Below are 24992 nucleotides of genomic sequence, written 5' to 3' on the forward strand. Positions count from 1 at the left end.
CCACTGGTGACAAATCTGCAAGTTTTTAAAAAGGAAAAAATAGAGCATTCATAAAGTTTTGTCAAATACTATGTCAGTGTAATATTTTCAAACAGGCAAAAATGTTAATACAAGAATAAAGCTTACTCCAGAGGAATGGGTAGTACATGGAAAACTCAAAAGCAGCTCATGTTCATATGGGTTCTGCTATGTGATTAAACAAAATTGTATTATATTGTATTGTATTGTATTGTATTGTATTGTATTGTAAATGCGTATCTCACCTTATTCTTACAGCACCATCCCCCCTTTCTTCCAACCTACGGTGTGTGCACATACAGCAGCCCCAGTGCAACACCTCGCCTATGACTGATAATGGCTTTCAGAAAGCTGAGCATCTGCTCTATGCTATTTTTACCCCTTATTTCCTAGTTCAGCTCTGTATTGGGGAAAGTGCTAGGGGCAACACATCATACAACTACAAAGACTGAAGCCGCTCCTGAAGGATGTCAGTCTTAACACTGCTGGAATTATCCAGACCTGTCCACACTACAGTAGTATAATCTGGAAGACTACATGAACACATGACAATGCAATCCATATTAATGATTAATTTTCCTGCTATGTTTTATTTCAAAGTGAATGACTAGTAGTACCACATCACAGCTCCAGGCTCCCTGGTCTGATCCTAAGCCCACATTACTGTCTGCGTGGAGTTTTTGTGCATCTTTTATCTCTGATGAATTTCCTCCAGGTTCTCCTTGTTCCTCCAACGTGGCTATAATTTGCCTCAGGTATGATTGTGTGTATCTGTGTGTGGTACCCTGGGATGTTATGTTATTACTATTATACAATTCAGGGTATATTCCAGATTCCAGTTAAGCCCATTGTTCTAGGCATAAACTCTATTGTATAGGATGCCTTTGTAAACTATATTATAGGCTCCCTTTATTGGAAGGAAGTAAAACATGTAAAACATGGTACAGCTTGACAATGCCCCTCTCCACCAGACGAGGTCCATGAAGCATGAAACATTTTTGCACAGTTGGAAGTGATCAACAGAGATTCCTGATTTCAACTAAAATGAACATCTTTCGGATGAAGTGGTACACAGGCTGCACCACAGGCCTCTTTGCCCAACAGTGCCTGGTCTCATTAATAGACTTCTGGCACAATAAACATAAATCCCCAAAGTAACTTTTAAAAATTTGGTGGAAAGTCTTATCAGAAGAGTTACCCGAGAAGGTTATTATATCAGGGGAGATTAAATCTGCAATGGGATGTTCGAAAAATATATGAGTGACATAGACCCTCCAGGTTTGGGGTTCAATTCCTGCCTCAGGTCTGTGTGTGTAGAATTTGCATGTGTGTGTGTATGCTTCTGTGACCTACAGTATGATGGATTGGAATACCATTCAGATTGTACCACCCCCTTGTGTCCCGAGTTTTCCCACAGGGAAAAGGCTCCAGGCTTTTTGTGACCCTGAACAGGCTATAGGGAGTAAGTAGGAGAATTTCACTGTGCTGGAATGTTTATGTGAAATACACATAATATATAAAATATAAAGTCATAAATCATAAAATATAAATTCATCTTTTGACCAGATAGTGTGTGAGTATTTTGGCATACTTTTCCTAGCTAGGCCAATTTAGCAAATGCGCATTGTTTTCCCTGTGGTTTAACGTCAGCTTGAATGTTAAATTTATCTCAGATTTTAAATCATCTCCTGATGTGATAAACAGCCTTGTGTAGCTAAAGGCTACATTAATTATCACTTATTGCATTACGCAACATGATACTGACTTAATTCCCAAGTATGTAGGATGATGTTTGACATTAATATAAGAATCCAAGTTAGAATAATTAAAATTCTAATAAATGACAATGTACTGTTCCCTGACTATAATACGGTTAGAGTGACGTGCTCTGAAGCTCTGTCAGCTTATCAGCATGAAAGCACTTTCTGTTTTATTCTGTTTTAGTCAACTTTTGCTCAACTGAATTATTTGATGCTTTTTTTCATCTAATATTCATTGATAACTGTTTCTCTCCAAGGTCTCTCCTGCATTAGACCACACAGAAAAACCCAACTGCTGCCCTATTATTCTGGTTAAAAGGTATAAAATAGGAAGAAATGAAAAACTAAGAACATGCAAATGTAATGAGTAATGATGAATGTTTCTCATTTATATGCTGCATGTCTGTGCAATGTGGGATGTTCTACTTTCACAGGGATCCCACTCATCCATTAATTAACACCAGAATCCTAGGCTCATGGTCTTCGTGCGGTTTTTGTAGAGCATATTTTAGGATCAAGAATAAGACATTACTTAGTCACAAGAAGATGAATTTTAAAAGACTATAAAGGCATTAGAAGTCAGGACTCGACAGTACTGTAAACAAGAGCAGAACATGAGAACTGACAGTGAAGAGAGGCTTATTCCGCTGGCAATCTAAGTCCCACTATGATTTACAAATCACAATTGCTGCAGGAATATACAGTGATAATGAGTTCCCTTGAATTGAATGCAAATGCTGTAAGATGACTAAATCTTAACAAGATTCCAAGGCCAAAACAAGACTGTTTATAATTGAAATGCTACTATATAACTCCTGCTTGTGCTTTTGGTGTCCATATAGCTGCAGTACACCATGGTTGATGTATTTCTGAATATTGCATAAGCACCCTTGTGGCACAAGAACATTGCAAACAGTGCAACAGCACAACTCCGACAAGGTGTCCTTATGAAATATTTTGTTATTTTACCATAACCAATGTTTTTACAGCCTTGTATGAGTGCAGATATTCTATACAATGATATATAATGCTAATTTACAGCATTATAATGTTGGTTTGGTTTATTTTCTTTTGTTCAAATATATGTCTTTGTCAAGTCATGAAAGACCCACCTATACACAAATCTAGATGAATTATATTCATGTTAAGCTATTAATGGTTCACAGTGATGAATTGCTGTGCTTTAATTACATATCGGAAAGCAATTACTAGCTGTTCAGAGTGTACACAAAATGTTGGTTTCATTGGTCTTTTTAATACTGTGATTAGTCGCTGGTGGAATGCAAAATGCAAAACCTTGTAGGCATGCAAGGTTTTAGGAATGCTATTAATCACAAAGGTTTGAGTCTTGGCATAAGTGTAAATGTGGATAAATTATGCAAAACTGTTCCAACTTTTATCAGCTTACTAAGTTAAACATAGTCAGCTGTGGTAGTTCTTGGAGCACATTAATGCACTCTTCACAATTTATGTTTAAATACCTAAATATATTTAAAATTGGATATGACAACTCATGATCATGACAGACTGATAGACAGTCAAAAATAAAGATAAGAATGTGCACGTGAAACAAATTCAAATTCAAATTGGATAGGAAATAAATATGAAAGATAAAATAAAAGGTAAATTTAACTAGGAAAGAATAAAATAAAATATTAAATTAAAGTTAAAATAAAATAACTGTACAACAAAAATACACAGTATAGAAAATATATGAAGAATATATGAAGAAATATAGAACAATAAGAATAGCTGTACAAAGATTTATGTCATTTTTGTGTGGAATAAAGTTATATAATATAATATATTATATAAAATAAAATAAATGGTAATAAAAAAAAAGTAATGTCCAGGGTTGTGCAATCCACATTTAAAGTGTCTTGTGCAGTTCAAATATGCTTAAAGTGATTTATTTAAAGTGGCTTGTGATAAAGTGATTTAACTAATGACCACTAAGTAGTTGTGCGGTGGCCACTAGTGTAAACGAATGTCCTGAATCCTTTTGAATCTTCTAAATCCTTTTATATTTCCACTTTACCTTTTTTTTTTTTTACCTTGTTAAATAAAGAAACCAGGATTACATCACACTAACTCAGGCTGTTCCTGTGTAGTTTTTTAAAATGTACATTTCATACCTTTGCATTTTTATAATGTTAAAAGGCATGATTTGCTAGCTGTAAGCCTTGTGAATCCTCCAACGCTCCTAACCTCAAGGTCTTCAGCTGTGTGGGCTTCTCTCACCAATCAATAAAGCACACTGTGCAGGATAAAGATAGTTCCAAAAGTCAATACAGAGACCAGATATAGCAAGGCCCAAAACAGTGCCTCGAAGAATTAGACATTCTATTAATCTCTCTTTAAGGTAAACAGAGAATTCAATTCAATTCAATTCAATTTTATTTATATAGTGCTTTTAACAATGGTCATTGTCCCAAAGCAGCTTCACAAAAAAAAAAATTAAAGATTTTTTTTTTTTAGAAAAGAAAAGAAAAGAAAATATTTGGAAGTGTGTATGTGTGAGAAAAATGTGTCTAGATAATAATGAAATGAATGAATGATGAATGAAATGTCTCTGATGAGCAAGCCAAGGGTGACGGCGACAGTGGCAAGGAAAAACTCCCTGAGATGGCAATAGGAAGAAACCTTGAGAGGAACCAGACTCAACAGGGAACCCATCCTCATCTGGGTGATAACAGATAGAAATAACATCAAGTGTGTTGTGCAGGTGAAAGTTCAAGAAAAGAGGTAAAGGCAATAAACGACCTGTCTTAATTATATGGTAGACAGTCTGATTGTAGTTTTTGAAATGATATGGGTTTTTACCTATGTACAGTATATTATTTAGTATAAATCCTATTCAATATTTTATAAATTGATTTTCATTTGTACTGTAGCTAATGGACAAAATATGAAATATCAATGTGTGGAACAATAATTGGGCTGGGTTCAGTGTCTATATATAGACCCTGATTGTTGGATGTTTTATTACTTATCTCTTTGTCCTACATTCCCCACTCTGGGAAATATCATTTGGTGATGAAATCCCATGCCACTGACGCATCCTTTCACTTACCACCAGCTTGCTCCCTAACTCCGACAGGAAGAAAAGACAGCGCTGCAATAGATGCAGCTTCCAGAGAAGTAATTCCTCTTTTATCCTTCGGTATTAGTGTCAAGCTCCCACTGAGAATACAGTGATGTCTCAGAGTGTAGCTCTGTGGCACAGCATGGCTGTGTATGACAGACTGAGCTATCAGTCTCACTAGAGTCCCAATAGACCCAACAAATCAATTGGCTATTTTAGGAAGAGAAGATTTTGGCAGAAAACTTGAGCTGGGGTTGAGTACATAACGTACATGACTCACTTAACATTTGGTGAAAACTAGTACAATTGACAGTTTGCAAGACAGTGTTTACATCACATTTGCATTATATTTATAATGCTCTTTTTTTCTTCTTCTTTCTGTATTTATAGAAAGATTTGAAAACTAAAGATGGAAAATTGTGAATTTTGGAGGGAAAAGTGGTGCTCCAAAAATACAACGTACCTTAATAATACCTTTAAACATGAAATACCTGGTTAAAACTCTTATGGTTTCTTATTTCTGCTCATTACACTATGGAGGTCAATCTGGCAATCTCCACAGCCCCGCTCAGAACTGTATTATATGCTTAGTACAGTACCCTGTGGAGGTCCATGAGATGGCCTCCCACAGCATGTATGAATTTTGCCCTGTTCTATGTCATGACATGCCTATAGTAAATAATGGTCAAATATTCTTAAATACTGTATGAAACTGCCTGGCCAAAAAAAGGACTATAGACACCATCTGGATTTAACTATGCACATACAGTAGGTAAGGTAGGCAAAATGGAAGGTATTCTCCATTGTAGAATTACTGCAGTGATTTAATATATTTCAGCTGGCAACCATGTTTAACCCTAACTGATGCAGTGAGTAGCTTATCATTTCTTTCAAACAACCATGTCAGAAGACATATCCTGTGGTCATGGCAAAGATATTACTCTTTTTTAAAGGGGTCAATTTACTGGCCAAGCAGACTAAAACGATTGAAATTGGGCCAACACAGTATTAAAACCTAGAAGGATGGTGGTGAACCATAATTTTTGAGGAATAAATATGGTTGGAAAGCTTTAATCAATTAAACTTTTAGTGAAATATAATAATAAAAAAACAACAACAGTAGAACTCATGGCTATATTTAATGGTAAAGGTAAGACCGTTTTTACAAACACACACACACACACACACTATGTGAAGAGAACTCAAGAGATTGGATCTAAACAGCTGTGTAGCCTTAAGAAAACTGTGTACTGTATCAGTGAGGCTAATCAGGAAAGAAGGCTTCAATTTGTCAGGGCACATAAAAACTGTGGAGCATTGAGAGAAATTAAGGGGTCTGATTTATATCTAGGTTTACCTGATATAATGTGATGAGTGATGGGTGCAGCAGGATAAGAAAAGAGGTTGATAAAGTGCAAGCCTGTAGGGGCAGTGTTATGATATGGTGTTGCTTCTGTTGGTCAGTCTGAGGTTCAGCAACATGTGCCAAAAAATCAGGGCAGCTCATGACCTAAATACTGTATATATAATGACAAGGTTTTTTCATCAGTAGATTTTTTTTTTCCCTGATGGCGTGGACATATTCCAAGATACCAATGCCAGGATTCATGTCAATTTGTGAAAGAGTGGTTCAGGAAGCATAAGAAATCATTTTCACTCATGGATTGACCACCAGAGAGTCCAAACCTTTACCCCATTAAGAATCTTTGGGATAAAGACTTTACTCAGTGTTCCAACTCTCCCATCATCTATACAAGATCTGGGAGAGTAATTAATGCGATGCTGGAAGCAAATAAATGTTGTGAAATTGCATCATCTTATCATAATGATGCCACAGTGAATGAATAATCAAAGCATAAGGTGATCCAATGTACTGTAATACTAAAGTGTGCAACTTTCTTTTTGGCCGGAAAGTGTATATCCCTGAATAATAAACTGTTTTATGCTATCATGCTTTGCACTGTCTGATGTATGCATTGTTCTGCCCTGTTTTGCCTTAACCATACTCTAGGCACTGCACCATCACAACATAGCCCAGATGTCTCCTTTTGCACTGAGGATGCTCTGCTGTCAGCCAGTGGAGGGGGCTCAGAGACATCATGCTTTTACTACCAACTGGTTCAGGAACATGGTGCTCACCAAGCACACCCACATGAAAAGCATAATACTGTTTCCACTGCATCGTCTCAGGGACAAACTGAAAGCACCCAAGCTGAAAGGACTTGCTGGTGCCACTACCTAGCTTTAGGGATGCCATGCTGGCTATGCCGTCTGAATTTAGGGACATTGTGTTGGCACCAAGAGTTCCACAAACCATAAGAAGCAGAGACTTATGTTCCAACTCAAAGCCTCTGCCAAACTCCAGCTTTTTGCCAAGCTTCATCCCAGTGCTCTGCCAAACTTCAGCCCAGTATCTGTGCCAAGCTTTGACCCAGTGCCCATGCCAAGCTCTAAATCAGTGCTTGTGCCAAAACTTCAGGTTTCTCTCCATGCCCATGCCAAGCTCCATTCCTGTGCCAAAGTCTGGCCTTGACCAAGACCAAAGACCAACCTCAGTCCAAGTCTCTCTGCCAAGCTCTGACCTAATATTCGCTGCCAAGCTCTGACCTAATACCCACACCTACCCGGTCCTCATGTTCGGTCCAGTCCAGAGCTTGGGGGGGGGGGGGGGGGGGGGGTATGTTGTTTTAATGTGTTAATTGACTATTAATTTGACAGCATCTTCTCTGCAGCATGCACTTCACCAGTTGCATAGTCTTAATGACCTTTTTTTTAGTTGTTTTACTTAAAGTCAGAAATTAGTTTCAGCTAATTGTCATGTACTGTATCTGTTGTAGTACTTGTTGGTGTCAGTGTTTTTGTTTTCATTGTTTTTATCCTGTTGTATCTCCGTTTCATTTGTTAGCATTAACTTAAGTATAAGCCTAAGTCTACAGTTTTCATGATGGTGTTTAGATTTCATGTTTTTTTAATGTTAAAAATTCTGTTTATTAAAGAACAGTCTGCACTTGCATCCTGACTTATCACCACTGGTGACAAGAAAGAAGTAAAAGAATATATGTTTATATGTTTATAAAATCTCAATAATAATAAGTACAGTATTAAATAGAATTATATTATATTACAAGAAATGAAAATTAATTATTGAAAAATACATTGGTGGTAATTGCAGTGGAAGACTATTTTACCAGCAATGGCCAGAGGCAAGAACACAGCCTCAATGGGATGCCAGTTATCGTAAAGCACACTATTCTGGATTAAATATTAATGTTACTCATAGACCTTGAGAAGAGGGTCTGTCATCTGCAAAATTGGATAACATGGATGACAATGAATATAGCCTTCAGCTATCTGTGCTTTTTCTTTGGAAGCTTTAGGAAGATGTTTACAAATCTGAGCAAAAATATAATTTTGAAGTTAGAATCAACATACAACAATATCTATCGACCTCTGTTAATTATTTACTAGAAAAGTAATTTAAAGAAATATTACACAATTTCAACTGCAAAAATTTGCTAAACTTTATACTAAGCAAGGAACCAGTTTGCATTGATTCAATACAATTTTTTCAGTATTAATTCAGGGATAGAAATGGCTGTATCAGGGCATTCTAGAGCAGCACATTGTTGTGGGTCAGGTTTTAGGGGTTTTAAGTAACACCTTTAAGTAACATTTAGCAGGTCCGTATCCTACATTAACGGTAAGTCTCTGCTTTTTAAAAGCATCAGCCAAATAAGCGAATATATTGGATATGTTGGTTTATACTGTGCAAGATAGTTACAGTAAAGTACTATAATATGTTTTACAGTTTTTGCTATAAAAATTTAAATAGGCTTTAACTGCAAGAAAGCACTAATACAGACCTATTGGGCCAGAAAACACCCTGTCTAAGCTACTCAACAAATGTTGAACAAAGGTCACTGTGGAGTATATCCTGGGAAGCACAAGGCGGGAATACACCCTGCAGGGGTCCATTCAGGAACATCCCCCGACATGATTTGGGAGGTTAAAGGAACTACGAGAAACCAGAGGACACCTACAGACATCATGCAAAGAAATGTGTTTTGGTTCTACTTTTATTTTATTATTATTTTTATTATTATTATTGCAAAAGTTTGCTTGCATATTTTTATGTTACCCCAACTGGCATTACAGAGTAAATTCTATATGTTTTTTTACATGATTTGAGTTAACCTCCAAAAGCTTCTTTAAGTTGAACCAACTTAATATAGAAGTTCTGTTGATATTAATTAACCAAATTATTTCAGTTAATTTACTCTTACTCCTGTTTATATATCCATCCTACTTAAAAATGCCCAAGCTAATTCTTTTAATCATTCTCTATACCGCTTAGCCTATTCATGGTCACGGGAGGCTTGGAGCCTATACCAGGGGACTCTGGGCACAAGGCACGGTACATCTTGGATGGGTGCCAATCCATCGCAGGACAGAAACACACCTACAAACTAAAGGCTATTTGGAAATGCCAGTTAGCCTACTAGTATGACTTTGGACTGTGGGAGGAAACTGTAATACTCATGCAAACCCATCAAGCATGGGAAGATCCACACTAGTAGACCCAAAAGCAGGAGTCAAACCCTTAGCCCTGGATGTGTGAAGCGGAATTGGGAACTACTATGCCCCTATGTAATTGTTACCATAATTTTATTGAGTAATTATTTAAAAGTTATTAACTTAGTTTTACCAGTACTGTTGTCCAGTCTTACTAACTTATCAAACAATTTTATTGCAAAGCTGTACCCATTGTATTGCAAAGCTGCCCCCCCCCAAAAAAAAAATAATCTCCCTACAACCAAAAAAATTATTCACATTAAATGTTTCTTTCAATCTAAATGAAGCCACATTTTTCAATACGATTTGATGCAAGTCATGTAAAAAGTAGGTGCAATTTATTCTTTTTTTAAACTCTGTCTTAAACTAGCTAAAGTTTGATTATATTTATGGTGCAAATTTAACTTCAAGTGGGTATCAAAGTACGGCACAATTTTGATTAAATTCTGCTCTCAGTTAGTTTTGTGTGATGCTGTGACAAAATCTCACTGGACAGATACTCTCCCATCATGCTGTGAGAAGGTCTGTTATGCCGTCAACTCCAGAGGACATGTGGCAATTCAGCTTTGCAATGGCTGCTTCGATTTTGTCCTGGGTGGGAGGGTTGTCAAGTTCCATCCTCACTGCTTCCTAGGAATCTTCCTAATTGCCTCTGCTTGCACCTGGCATTTATGCCCAAAGAGGTTCCTGTAGTTTTTAGTCCAGTGATAGAAGATAGATTCCTAGTCAGTGAGAAGACTGGGTATAATCACTGAATGGCAGGGGTGCTTGCATTTGATGGATTGGACTATACACTGCATGCAGTGCTCGATAGAATTTTGCTTCCAGGTTCTCTGACTTAGCAAGTACTTTTTCGTAGAAGGAGTGTTTCTTTTGGAGAACATCATGAATCTCAGCATCGGTTTCATCAAACCAGTTTTTGTTCTTCCTGGTTGTGAATCCTGCTACTTCAGGATTCTTCTAGAGAAGACCAATGAGACCAATGAGACCAGTGTTCTCCTTATGCATGTTCACTTGTGTTGTACAGCTGCTCCTCTAATTTAACTTATTACTGAAACTTCTCTTCCAGTCTAAAGAGTCTGTCAACTTGCAGTTTCTTTATCAAAGGCCATTTCCTCTTTGGTCGTGATTTGATGGACAGTCAGAATTTAGCTCTGACCAGCCTGTGATTTGTGCCTAGATAATGTGATGCAGCAGATGACATTGCTTGGAGCGAGGGTGTTGCCATGAAGTTCTGAAGTGAGCTTTCTGCTGGAAAACAATTTAAATAAAATTGATTTGCATAAATGTAGGAGCATAGCTGCTGATGATAGTGACGAACTGGTTGTTGTGTAATTGTAGACTAATGAGATGGTTAAAGTGTCCAACTGGGAGGTTCTGGGGTTTGTTGGCAATTGAGTTCTTTATTATAAAGCCCACTACTGTGAGTGCATTTATCCAGACCAGTAAAGGGTTTAACCTGCTCCACATTCTGTAATAGATACCTGATCTGCAAGTTGCATTTCACTGAGTGTTTCAATATCAATATCTTATTTGGCTAGTTCTCTGGTTACAATACCTGTGTGTATCTGTAAGCACTTGTTGTTGACAAAATCTTGCATTATGTGAACTTCCAGCACCTTACTTTCAGTGTTGTTATTGTTTTCTCAATAACATCTGAGACATCTATTGATCCTGCTCAGCCAATCAGGTGATGGCAAGACGAATGTTGTTTGGACCATATTTTCTACGTCCCTCTTCATTTAAAGCCAGCAGTGCTTTACTAAGTAGTTTCTTTAGTACCAGTTTAATGTTTTCTGATTTATTTTCTATTTATCAGTTTAGATCAATAGTGAAGATTTAAAATAACAGTTGTTAGTTTAACACATGATGGTTAGCAAGCACATTTACAAAACCCATCAAGCACCATGATAAAACTGGTCCATCCAAAGAAAGAAAGACCAAAAATTACCTCAACTGCAGAAGAGACATTTACTTAGTTTTATCCACCTAAAAAAATACCCAATTTACAGCAACTCAGTTTCGAGACTTTATGAACACTTTACAGACCATAAGCAGTTGAGATGACGCCAACTCCAGAGGTCATCTGAACAGGTTATTTTAAATCTTTGCTATGACTTTCTCCCCACCTGTGCATAATTTCTTGTGAGGATCAGTGTATGCAAATCAACTCCACTCCAGGTGACCAGATGACACTCCACAGTGGCTCAGTGAGCTGAGAGGGCTGTGGTAATAACAAGGGTAGGTTTTACATCAGACTTGTCCTGGTCCTAGATGGATTGTTTGACAGAACTTATGAGCTCCCACTACCTGGGTTTGGTTGTTAGAAGGACAGAGAAATGTGATGCATCTCCCATAGCCTCTTCTTTCTAGGTGTAGTGATGCAGCAGAACCGTGGCCCAGCTTCTCAGGCCAGATGTACAGTAGGTGCACATGGCCTCTCCTACATTAATGTGCCCTTACCAATACCATTTACATCGGTGTTGCTAAGAGTTGGCACGAGCGAGTTCCTGGCGATATAACTGGGTGGACAGACCAGCTCATTAGTCTTAGTTGGCAGCCAGTCTAGGAGAAGAACACCTCTGACTCCAAACCCAGGGTTCTTAAATGAACAATGATAATAATTCATTTCATTTCATATATAAAATGTAACATTTAAACATTAAAATGATCTAGTTTAAAATTTGTATTCTTGACCCATTGTTCCAAAGTTGCAAAGTTTGAACTCTGCTTATCAATATTCTGATTTGAAGTTAGGCTCTAATCAAGATGAGCAAGATGCAGACATTTGTAATCACTTTAATCACTTACTAAATACTATTCTTCTCAGGCTGCTGAACTCCGAGGCATGCAAGCACAAGTTTAATTTACTGGAAACAGAGGAGGAGAGAACACACCAGGCAGGATGGAAGTTTCCAATTTATTCCTGCTGAAACACATTGGCCATTGGGAATACAACATGGCATTTATGATAACCCAAGTGGGAAATCAAGGGAGCTATTCTGCTAAAAACCCTGATTAAAGACCTCATTTGTGCTGCTCACCCTATTATGAAAGCACTTCTTTAGCCAAAAATTTTAATTTAATCTCTATCTGCGGTGTTTCTTTGAGGCAGTTTTCTATGCATGGGTGACAGTCAGGAGCAGTAAATAACAGTGTGACTGGGACTCATGCTGGGTTTCTATTTCAGCACTGTTCTTCTGTTAGTTATGTAGAATTGATGGCACCATGTCAGTGAAGACGGAGTGTTTATGTTGGGCAAGGCTTCAGCAATAAAGTGGGTGAGGATTCAGAAGCTCAACTATGCAGAGAGGACAATCTGACAGTTCCATCTGCCTCAAATTTATCAACAAAAAAACTCCACACATATTTTTACACTGCATCGTTTCACTTGTTAGACGTCATTTATGAACATATATGAAAAAGGACTCTTAGTGTGGTGTCAATCTTCAGTCTCTCCCTTGCTATCTATCTATCTATCTATCTATCTATCTATCTATCTATCTATCTATCTATCTATCTATCCATCCATCCATCCATCCATCTATCTATCTATCTATCTATCTATCTATCTATCTATCTATCTATCTATCTATCTATCTATCTATCTATCTATCTATCCATCCATCCATCCATCCATCCATCCAGACTTTAGAAAATACATAAAACCTCAAAAGCTTAGCAAACACAGAAGCCCTGAATATATAGGAGAGAGAGAACAATTATATCAGAATCAGTTTGAGCATACTCAGTTTCCAATAAAACCTGCCTTATATTACAGAATGAATTCTAGTGATGCTGTTGCTCTAATAAAAAAAACAGTGTGAATAAAAAGAAAGGAGGAGGAGAGGAAAAGAGTGAGATGTCCTTCTTGTGTGAGAATGAGCATGAGAGGAGGGAGAGAGCGTTGGAGGAAGTGCTGCCACATGGCCCTGAAGTTGGGCCCAGCACACAAAGATGCCTTGACAGGAGGGCTTACACAAGGTTAACAAGATGCAAAATCATCTGGATGGTGTGCTCACTATTTATTATTTTTTCTAACAGAGCAGATCAAAACATGGCCTTTTTGCTTTGAAAAGCAACCCTACGTTTAAGAAAAGACTGTATGTGTCTGTCTATGGCAGGGAACACACACATACTGTACAGTACATACTCATTCACACACACTATGCCTAATCTGCATGTCTTTGGACTGTGGAAGGAAACCGGAGTGCCCAGAGGAAACCCAACAAGCACGGAGAGAACATCAATCAAACTCCATGCACACAGACCCCGAAGCTGAAAACAATCTCAGACCCTGGAGGTGCTAACCATGCTGCCTGCTACTACTGTATTACTACTACTACTAATAATAATAACATCAACAGCTTTGTCAAAGACAAGAATGTGGCACAAGAGTAGTACTTATGCCATACAGCTCCAGTCTGTGGTTTAATACTGAGTTTAGGCTTTTGTGTTTGCTGAGCTTTTGAGGTTTTATGTATTTTCTAAAGTCTGTCTGGTTACTTCTTTATACTCATATTTTGTCCTGTAAACATAAACTGTTTTGCCCATACATTGGAATGTGAATTTTATCATCATCATCATCATTATCATTATCATTATCATTAATATTATTATCATCATTATCATTATCATTATCATTATTATTATTATTATTATTGTTATTGTGTCCAATATAAATAGGTTAAGCATGATGGCTAATAACATGGTGTCGTTATTATTAATAGAAAAGACGCACTATGGTTGCTGGGAACTAAACTAATTTTATGTAATGATAATTTTCTCATTAATTATTCAACCTTGAAAAGTAGTTGTGAACAATAAAACAGGAGCAAAAAAGTCAAATTTGAAACTCACAAGAAAGATATTTCATATTTCTTGCTGTATCCATACTTTTCATCTGAACCATTAAGGGTGACATGCCTGAAGGATATAATGTATGTATCAGCACCGATATTTTCTTCAGCACTCCTTAAAATTCAATTTTTCTGTCCATTCATGTACTACCTGTAATGGAAATATTTCACTCCTATTTCATCAACTGCTAACTCATTGTAAAATTTATAGTCTCTTCTTCCTTACAATCAGTTTTAGAACAGGACTTTGCAATTTACATTTCATTGCCCTGAGCTGAACACCAGAAAGAATGGAATGTCATTCTATTTGATTTCAAATGGGTTTTACCCAGTAAATTGGAGAAAGCCAGTCACGTCACAAAGTCTGGTCCATCAGGCCTGTGACAAGCATTAGCTGTAGAAAATTACTCTCTCTCCCTTGAGAGGGGAAAGACATGTTCACTCGAAAATAGAGCTAAATATGCTATTATCTCGCAGCTTTTCCTGTCTATACCTCTGTAACTATTCAATTTGGCACAGCATTTCTCCTGGAAAATAACAAAATAAGCACCAACTGGGCACCAACTGGGTCCCAACTGCCTCTCTGTTAGGAGAAAATGTACCAAAACCAAAGACGATTTATAGTTAAATTAAAATTTATTTCTATTAATTTCTGAAAAAAATCATGTTATGCATAAATGATCCAGTGCTAATTGGTAATAATGTTGTTTTACACTGCAAGTGTTGGCAGTTCATAGACATGAAAGATATCTGTTTATCCTAAATGAGGTGCAAAGCAGTTGGAAAGTGTGGAGTTTAATTACACCATCTCTACCAAGGACTCAATTTTAAAGTTAAACCAGAAGCAAGGTTAAAAAGAGTAAATTAGCATCTTATATAACAATATCAGTTCTTACCTAGAGCACAGTGGAGGACACATGACCATCGTGGCTGTAGCTCATGATTTCTTGCCGTAGGTTCAACAGTCTCCTAGCAACCACTGCAAGGAAAAAAGTTTAGGAGGGAAAAAACGGATCTCATATGGCCTACTTTTTTTTTATATATATATATATATATTTTTTTTTTGCAATTGCTCAAGGAGTGAATGAACTGGAAAATCTTACACTAATGACTTGCTGTGTTTTTACTGAACTAGAGCTATTGCACTCACTAAATGGAAATAATGAGCAAATTATTTGTGGACATAATTTTTATCTTATTTTTATGCCAGACTTACTGACGCCAACCTAGGTTATGGAATGTTGGCTCTACTCTTCTCTGATAGGAAAGTGCATTCTCTGCTTTAATGTCCTAGAAAAATTTGCGACTTGATAACAATGAACTTGTTTTTCTCATGTCCCAGATCATGTCTTCAGTCTTTTTCTCAAGTCACATTAAGACAAACATTATAAAAATTTGTAAAATTTATGAATAAATAAAAAATGCAGACTGCACTTAAGTTAACTGCACTTATAATTAAGTTAATTGTTTTTGTTAATTACATATAATTATATAAAATATTGTATCTTTAAATTATGCAAATGAGATATGAATTAGACATAAACACTTCCTTGATTTAAAATAGTGTCCTAAATTTCACTGTTGGACAAAAAAGTATGTGTACGTGTATATTGGTTTGTCCCTCTGAGGGAACTGTTAGAAGTTATATGCAAAATACAAATGAAGGTTACATAATGAAAAAGGGGTCAAGTAGAACTCCTGTGTGATTCTAGGAAATCTGTCAAAATCTGTTTGTACCGCTTATCCTGTGTAGGGTCGCAGGAAATCTGGAGCCTATATTAGGGAATTCAGGATGGAAGGCAGGGTACATGCTGGATGGGATCCCAACCCATCACAGTAAACAAGCAAACACACACAAACTCACACACACAGAGTCACAAACTCAGTCATGAACTACAGCAAATTGGAAATGCCAATCAGCCCACACCATATGACCATGAATAAAACCCAGTGAAAACCCAGACCGGTGGAACAATACAAACCTCTCAACCAGTAAAACATTATGTTAAGGAAATCTTACATGTTAAATTTAATTTCATTAAATTTGATTTAAACAGCGCTTTTAACAAGGGTCATTGTTGCAAAGCACCTTTACAAAATCAAAACAAAATTAGGGAAATGAGAATGGAATGGGTGAGAAAATACAGCGGGAAAAAAATGACTCGATCCCCTGCAGACCCCGCAAGTCCGCCCAGCCACAAAGAAACAAAGGGTCTACAATCTCCACCAAAGGTCCATTCCAAAGAATAGAGACAGAACACCAACCAAAACCCCAGAAAAAAAACACACTATACAAATAAATTAAGTTGCACCTTAATGATTAAAATAAGAAATAAGCTAAATCCCCTACCAACCAACAATAACTCTGGCTTCCGCAGACTGGTTATGTGCTTGTGTGGTATACACAGATTAATTCCTAAAGGTGCTTCTAACAACAACTAGTTATGTGTATGAAATACACCTGTCCACAGAATCTCTATCTTCCATTTAAACCTCACCACTATGGGCAGGACCAAAGAGCTGTCAAAGGACATCAGGGACAAGATTGCAGACCTGCTCAAAGGTGGAATAGGCTACAAGACCATCAGCATGAAGCGTGGTGAGAAGAAGACAACTGTTTAAGCAATTTATTTGCAAATAAAAAAAATACAAAGTAATCATCAATCACCCTTAGTCTGGAGCTTCACGCAAGATTTCACCTCATGAGGTAAGGATAATCATGAAAGAAATATCATAAAATATCAAAAGAAAAATGACAAACAGTGGCAGAACACTATTAAAAAGAGGGCTTTAACTTAAATGTTTCTGATTTTTATTCAGTTTATTGAGAAAATGGCCTGTACCAATCTGGAGTTGGGTCCTGGACAACATCAGGTCCTGGGTGACCACTGCCCTGCAATTAGTAATGTGTTCTTATATCACACATGCCGAAATTTAACTAATCAACTAATCAACAGCCTTTACTTAATCGAAGTAGGTGTGGTAGAGCAGGGAAACAGGGGCAGGAATAAGGTTGAGAACCACTATCGTGTACATTATTAGAAGCTGGTATCTGGTATTTACAGGATATGGCGACACCCTGTGGCTAAAGCAAAAAGTATCATCATTTATTTACACTCCCTTCTAAATCCCAAGGCAATACAAAATGATTTTTTTTTTTTTCACAACAAAAACCAAGTTATAAAATTTTCAGGCCAAACAATAAGAGAGCTCGTGCTACTCTTTAGAAGTTCAAACCTGAAGTGTACTCCTAACGCATTTACTGCTAAAGAAATCTGATTTACACAGGAGCCCATTTAGCTGCACATATTACAGTACATCGATCTCTACAAAGTTGAAAATGTACAACATGCAGGTTGCTTTCTTGAATGTGAGTCTAAGGTCTTTCATGTTACCTGCCCCGACACACAAACATGCACACACACACACACACACACACATACACACTTCAACCCAGTGACTCTCTGTCACTCCCACTCTCCAGGTAATAAAACTCGTAATGTTCTAAGGAGTCCACCGTGCTACCCTCCGGGCAGCGCCCCCCGCGGGTCAGATATGCCAATGCAGTTTCTCCTTTTCTCCAGCACTCTTCTTCTTCCTCGCAGTAGGCCTGCAGTACCTCAGTGGAGGCCTGAGTGAGTGCCAGGCTAAGGATTTCCTTTTTCTCCTTGTAGAAGCGGAGCTCTCGGCCGGCCTGCCGAGCCTGGGCCAGTTCTTTGAAAGCAAGTTGCAGTTCATGTGAGAGCAGACCCGGTCTCTTTCTCTCCCTCTGCAGCCAGTCCAGAGCCATGTGGCTACGCATACACTCATCCAGCCGTTTCTCAGAGTAGTAGCTGATCACCTCCTGTTTCACACATAAACACAGTGAGCGTGGTGAGGATGGATGTAGTGTGTCCACAGATGAACTTACCCATCTGTTGCTGTGATGATATTTGTGGGGGGTTTGTACAGTTATATCATCTTGAGTTCAAGCTTAACAATTTTCTGTTTTTTTTAAATTTCCATAAAGGCTTTTTTTATTCATTTATTTTTATATCAGTGGTTCAAAAGAATTTCGGATCGTCAATGACAAGAGAGAAATAATTGGAAAGCAGTCAAGGACAAGATGGTACAGTATGTGACCCAAACAAACATAAATTAGAAAAAATATTCTTACTTTGAAGGTTTTTTTTCCTTTAGTAGAACATCCTGAATAATTTTCTTCTTTTCATGGCACTGCATTTTGCTAACACTAACATTTAAAAATATATATTTTAATAAAACCAACATGCCATACATTTTTTGTCAGTTTATATAAAGTTCTATTTAGTGCCTTGAAACATCCACAAGGCAAGTTAGTTTTTGTTATTCCCTTGTGACAGGTTTCAATATTTTTTCTGCTCTGAGAATACCTAATTCAATTACTCAGTTAATTTACAGCACTGCATGAGTTGCACTTGGTGTTTTAAAGCAGGAAAAAAACATTAAAATATACAGGACAGGGAGTACTACACAAACAAGGTTGGGAACTTGTGATGATCTTTACAAATAACTATAAACAGTTATTTTGTCAGTTAAAGTAAATAAGAAAAAATGTTCCTTATTACTATTAAACTACAAAATGCAACATATTTCATCTTAAAGACATTTCCATGTAAAAAAAAGGGTCCCAACTAAACTTCTGTGCTGACATAGAAGGCTTCGTCCAGAAGTTTCATACAAATAAAATTGAAATGAATATCAATGATTATACATAAATGATTTTTTTTTACCTTTTTTATCATTTGCTTAGATTATGTGGTGTGATAACCAGACAAGTTATTAATAGTGAAACAATAACACAACAGACAAACTGTCCTAATATAAATGTGTTATTTGCTTTTAAGCCTGGACAATCAGTATCAGAAAAATAGAAGAAAAAAAAACGTTATTTAATGAAAATGTGGTCAGCTTATCTTTACTATTAGGAAGATCAGTTTCAGGTAAGACAATAAGTAATTTTTTGCAAATTGGAAGCATACAAGAAGTGTTTATTTCCATACTGTATATCCCTTTTAAATTAATAGTGATATGAAGGTTAGATTTTTTTTAAATACATTGTACATTTGAATTGATATACTGTAAGTTCAAGACAATAAGCTTTTAGCATTTATAACCCGTACTATTCAGACTGCAATAAGGGTTGTGGAGCTGGACATACCTGACGACTACACTTCCTCTCCCTAAAAGCCTTCAGTGTCCCATTCCAGTGTAACAGCTGAAATACTGTCATTAATTCCTTGAAAAAAAAAGAAGATTTTTAGTCAGTTCAATTTCATTCCTTTTCATTATTTTCATATCTTGCTTGTGACTGTTCATCACACTAATGACTCTAATTTAACACAGATGTGCAAACATTGTAACTTGTCTCAAGAGCTTAGCACATTGAAATATCTACATTTAAACTTACATTGCATAGATCAAGAATTGTGTTTTCCTAACTAAGACTAATGCAGACACAGTAAGAATGTCAAAATATAGGAGTTATTTTTCAGCATTACACGCATCATTTGGGGCAGAAATTATAATGTATGTCTTGGATAACATCTATGCATTGTACTTAAAGGTGTGACAACACTGTCCTCCAAATCTTTAAAAGCTTAACGTGAAATTTTATTAAAGACATCTGAGAGACAGAGCTGGTATTAACAGTGCTGCTTCAACAGTTTTTTGTAATGGAGATTTAATTGTATTACAACCAATAAAATATGTCATGACCGATCTACTGCATTGGAATCACTACAAAAATTCTCTGTCGGCTATTGCAAAGTATTTTCTTAAAAATTGTATATTTAGATTTAGATAATGAGATTTTTTCACACCTGAAATTCCAGCATGGTTTTTCCTGTGTTGGATTTTAGCATGAGACAATAAGCTCCTAAACTGGTGCTTGGATCCGAGGCATCCTCCATGTTACCCTGCAAACAGTGAATCACAGTGACTTCTTGGTCAGTAATCACTCATTCTGATAGAGACACAAATGCAGTGGGAGGGCTAGACCTTGCTACTCGTCCTTTGCTTTGCCATTAACGCATGTTGTAATCGTTGCTGGGGAACAAAAGGCTCAGACCAAACATGAGAAATGGCAGGAGGGTAAAGAGAGAGACCACACACCCACACAGACACACTGATTGTAAAGCTTGGCAAGTTTTGGGGGAGCTGGGAAGTCCATTAGGAGTGTAAGAGACAGAACTTCTTAGTGGTGGATTTTTGTAGGTTTTGGAATCCTTTGCATGCCTCCTCGCTAATTTGGACTACATGAACACTTCCCTTTAAATATAGAGAGTGAGTGAATGTTCATTCATTGCAGTAAATGATTATGAGTTTCCCTCAACTTCTTATAACTGGTATGGAATTAAGATAAGTGGAGTTTTATATGCACACAAACAGTAGCTGTGTATAATAATGAAATTAAATTGAATGCTGGAGATTGAAGTATGGGAAACAAATGTGCTTAACTGTGACAGGCTGCAAAATGTCTAACAAGACATTTAAAAACCGGTTGTTTATGCATCAACCTTAGCAGCAACCTCATTTTCCTTTTCATCTGTTCAACCCACTCAGCATTCAGCATCACCAGTGCACTAATCACTGGCATGATCATCTGTCATCCTCTGCACCTGTTTCTCACTGGTTCTTGACCAAAGTAACATGGTTTTGATACTTGAATGATTCATAGGTCACTGTGTGGCTTAACAAAAAAAAAAAAAAAACATTCCGATGCAACTGGTAAGGTACTGTACAGGGACTGGGCTGAAAATAAGCGCCTAAACCTTGCCAAAACAGTGAGCCAAAAATCTGTTTAAAACACAACAATTAAGTTATCCAAATATTGGATTATTTTTTGGTTACATAAATAAAACCTTGATTTAGATTATATTTTATTTTAATCCATGCGGTGAAGATGAAGAGTTGGTTTGTCTTACACTGGTGGTGGCGGCAGCCTCTTCTATGCTGTGAGTAATGAATTCTGGAGTGATGCGACGACAGGGCAAATCGTTGAATGTTGAGTTCATCAGAGCAACACGAGCTGCATCACGTCTGGCTTCTGCCTTTGTATAGCAATACTAATATAAACAGACAGATAGGAAAGATAGAGCAAAAAAATTAAACTGAAATTATATCATTTAAAAATATGATCATGTGATAATCATATATCATAAACTATCATAGAAAATGGAATCAAAGATCAGAGTAAGTTTGGAGGCAGCCTTAGCTGAGATCACTCATTATCAATGCCAAAAACACAAATTGTGAGCTACACCATCCTTTATCATTAAGCCAAATAAGGAATACATACAAAAAAAAAAAAAAACAGGAATTATCAAGGCTTGCTGTAGTGTGGTCTCTTTGATCTGAAAGCTAAAGAAAGTCTCTCTATGGGCGTTAGTCTGTTGCGTTCCGGACATGAAACGAGGCCATAGAAAGGAAACGCTCAGAGGGCAGGCGGCGTGGAAGCCTCCGGTGCCCACAGGCTGATCAAAGAAGCCGAAATCTATTCAAACAGTCAACTCAGCACACTGGCTTTAACTCCCTGGTGTTCCTCAGTTCCTCTAAAGGGCAGCAGCTGGCCCTCAGTGCTACTTAAATAGCAGACGTCTCAAGCTGGAGCTATGGTTACTGAACACCATGACTAGGGATCCTGGATTAGCTGATGGCACTCGACTATGCGATATGTTTTACACTTCAGACGAAGTGATTGCTCCAAAAGACTTTAAGTATTTACCATGACATTTGAGTGTTTATATTAGTTGTATTATTTTTATATTATTATGTTTTAGTCCACAATAAAACCCTTAATTCCTTTTGCTTATTTGTGTACCGCTAATCCGTAGCTGATAAATCTGAAATGCAAAAAAAAAAAATAATAATAAACATACTGTATATATTACCTAACATTATGGTAAAAATGAATAACTAACCTGAAACCATTTGTATGTTTTTATTTTAGGTTCTCTTCCCTCCAGCATTCCTCCTCAGCTGAAAGAAATCATTTTGTGTGGTAGGTTGAAGTAATTGGACTAACAAGAACCACCTGTTAACCCTAGTTTTTACACAAGACTCTCTTTTCCTGTGCTGCAGGGATAGTGTTGATGGGACTGATTGAGCTGGACCACACTGAGACGTGCCCTTTACACCATTACCAACTGACAAGGCCAAAATTGTCATCAAATGGTCAACTGGAGGTTAATTTCCCACAAATATTCTGCACACTGACACTGAAATAGTTCATTCAGCCTGGCAGCCTTCCTGCACACTATGTGGTCGAATTCAATTCACTTACCTTGTAGTTGCCAAAGCAGCTCCCTCCTGGTAAGGTGACATAGCAGATAAATGGAGGTCCTGGTGAGGGAATGGATTCATAAACAACTAGGTTCTCAGTCTTGAGTGTTCCACCGTTCACCTGTTTTTGCTCCCAGAAATGATGCAGCATTCCAACAACATTCACTAGAAACACATTTAATTGTCTTTGATTAGATTTTAAATAAGTTGTCTTTAGTGAGAAAAAAACAGAATAGTGCAAGACTGTAGTTTCCCATCTTTCCAAATTATTAATTTACTTGTTATTCCTGTAAAGACTCCTCTACTTAAGGCTGTCTACTAACGTTAGCAATCTCGGACTTGCATGTCAAACACCAGTAAGAGGTGTTTAAATTTAAGTGCTTATAACGTATAGCTTATAAAAAAAACAGTCCCAGAATTGAGTTTTATATACATATACAGTATGTTTCATAAACATGTGGTACTTGCCAAAGAATTCACCTTCTAATATTAGAGTTATTCGTCAAAAGCCATAAAAAGAAAAGTGTGCCAAACACCGTGGATAGTTTTATACTGACCTAGGACCAGATATTTCTTTCTAAATCCTAATTCATAATGCCATGAGACAGAAATACAGCAAATTAATCTTATATCGGTGCAAAGGGCCTCCTTCTGTCAACACTGGACAAGCAATGAAAATGGACCTCGGTGTGAAATTTACAGGGTAAGGTCCAGTTTAGATTTTTGTAATAAAGCCAGCTTTACTGCTGAAATGTCATCAGGGAGGAAAGTTGAGTGCGCTCTTAAGGAATTCTCGAATTTTGCTGTGTACTCTCTCACACTTTCTGTCTTCATTGACAGAGTTGTTTGCAGAAATCCCTGTAAAGGTTTTGTATGTCTTGTAATACATTACTGTCATCATATTCCACATGCACATTGTATATCACAGATATTAAGCACAGCTGTGGAGTAGAAGTATCCTAGGATAAATATTATTTTTCCCTTTTTTTATTATAGGGTTCTAGACCTCTGATAAATTTCTCCACTTGAGGTGTGCCACTGAGAGCTGATGTCATGGTTGAAACAGAAAAGATTTACCTCCAGCTTAGGCCTGTCACTTATCTCAACAGCAATGTAAGAGCTGTCCAACATCAACACAAGGGAGCACTTATTTATCCAATTAAGCAGGTGTTCTGGCTTCGAATGTGTGGTGCAGATGACAGTCAAAAGCAGGAGTGATAACAATATCTGTGTGATGGCTTCAATGTGTTTTATAACCCCAAGTAAACGTCTGAGCAGTCAGCATGCTTTAAATCAAATCCATCCCGCATGGAGGGTCAGCAAAAATATTATGAGGAAAACCCCGCCACACTGGATACTGTTTTAAGGGGATCAGATTTATAGGAACAGAGAGTTGTTTTATAATGGAGCACTGTCTGCTTTTTTGTTTATTTGAGTAAAACTATCCACGAAGAGCACCACCCTTATTTTGAAATACTATATATTTTAGCACTGAGGGGGTCATTGCTGAATATGGCATATAGAAAATAAGACATTTAAAACCCAGGGAAACACACCTCTATTGGTATTAAATGTAAAATAGTGTTGATTGAAATCCAGGCCTATTTTACTCTCTTCATTCTCAGTCTATTATTATTATTATTATTATTATTATTATTATTATTATAATTATTATTATTACAATTAAAATCCCAGTTGGTCACAGTAATGCGTTTTTCTTGGAACAGTTAAACTGCATGTGCACAAGACAGCTTGTACTAATTCAGTTTTGTTTTCAAATTATGCATATGTTTAACATTTGTTAAATTGTTTTAAAAATAGCAGTTATGTTATTAATTACTTAATATTACCAATGCAAAGTTAAATCAGACATCTTTGAGATAATTGATCATATTATAAAACTCAACACTGGTATTAAGTGATACAGATGCAGCTGTGGATTAACAAATTATACTCACAGTCTTTGAAGGCTCTATCATCATCTGAATCTACTGTGGAAGTCATCTCTCATGTCCCAAATGTCCAGCAGTAACTTTTGCTATGCCTGTAAGCCTCTATATACACTCTGGATAAAGGACCACTCTGGGTAAATTCTACAAACTCCTACTCTTATTGGGAAAGTGTGAGGGGAACCTGTCTCCTTCAGGCATGAATGCAGTGTGTGGAGCCCTGTGAAGCTCGCGCTCTTGCTCCCCTTCTGCGGCTGGCCCACCTTTGTCAAGAGCTGAACTAATTAGCTGTGAGGCTGGCCATCAGACTTTAACCCCCTCCTCCACACACACTCTCACTCGCTGAGGCTGCTGAACGCATCCACGGAGCTGAGTTGGGTAAGCCCCAACAAAGGAATGTGACCCCCTTCTCTGTTCATTCATGGTATGTCTTAAGCTTTCAACATGC

The 24992-nt window shown here is 37.2% G+C and overlaps 1 protein-coding gene across 1 annotated transcript; it reads right to left on the reverse strand.

Annotated features, from left to right (window-relative positions):
- Window positions 1–17108: 17108 nt before the first annotated feature.
- On the reverse strand, window positions 17109–24766 carry lix1 (limb and CNS expressed 1). The gene is made up of 6 exons (XM_053481251.1): window positions 24554–24766; window positions 22597–22760; window positions 21239–21379; window positions 20135–20230; window positions 19474–19551; window positions 17109–18138 (listed from the first exon to the last, which is right to left on the reverse strand). Exons 1-6 carry the CDS (start codon window positions 24597–24599, stop codon window positions 17743–17745), a joined length of 921 nt encoding a protein of 306 aa, XP_053337226.1. The 5' UTR covers window positions 24600–24766; the 3' UTR covers window positions 17109–17742.
- Window positions 24767–24992: the final 226 nt, after the last annotated feature.

This window comes from Clarias gariepinus, chromosome 21 (genome assembly GCF_024256425.1).
Source record: "Clarias gariepinus isolate MV-2021 ecotype Netherlands chromosome 21, CGAR_prim_01v2, whole genome shotgun sequence".
Classification (NCBI taxonomy): domain Eukaryota; kingdom Metazoa; phylum Chordata; class Actinopteri; order Siluriformes; family Clariidae; genus Clarias; species Clarias gariepinus.

Excerpts from the sequence above, each read along its gene's own strand:
- lix1 (XM_053481251.1), bottom strand. The coding sequence starts at position 24,599 with ATGACTTCCACAGTAGATTCAGATGATGATAGAGCCTTCAAAGACT. Across the intron at positions 21,380-22,596 it reads GCTGCTTTGGCAACTACAAG|TATTGCTATACAAAGGCAGA; the intron begins GTAAGTGAATTG and ends TGTTTATATTAG. Across the intron at positions 19,552-20,134 it reads AAACCATGCTGGAATTTCAG|GAATTAATGACAGTATTTCA; the intron begins GTGTGAAAAAAT and ends TTTTTTTTCAAG.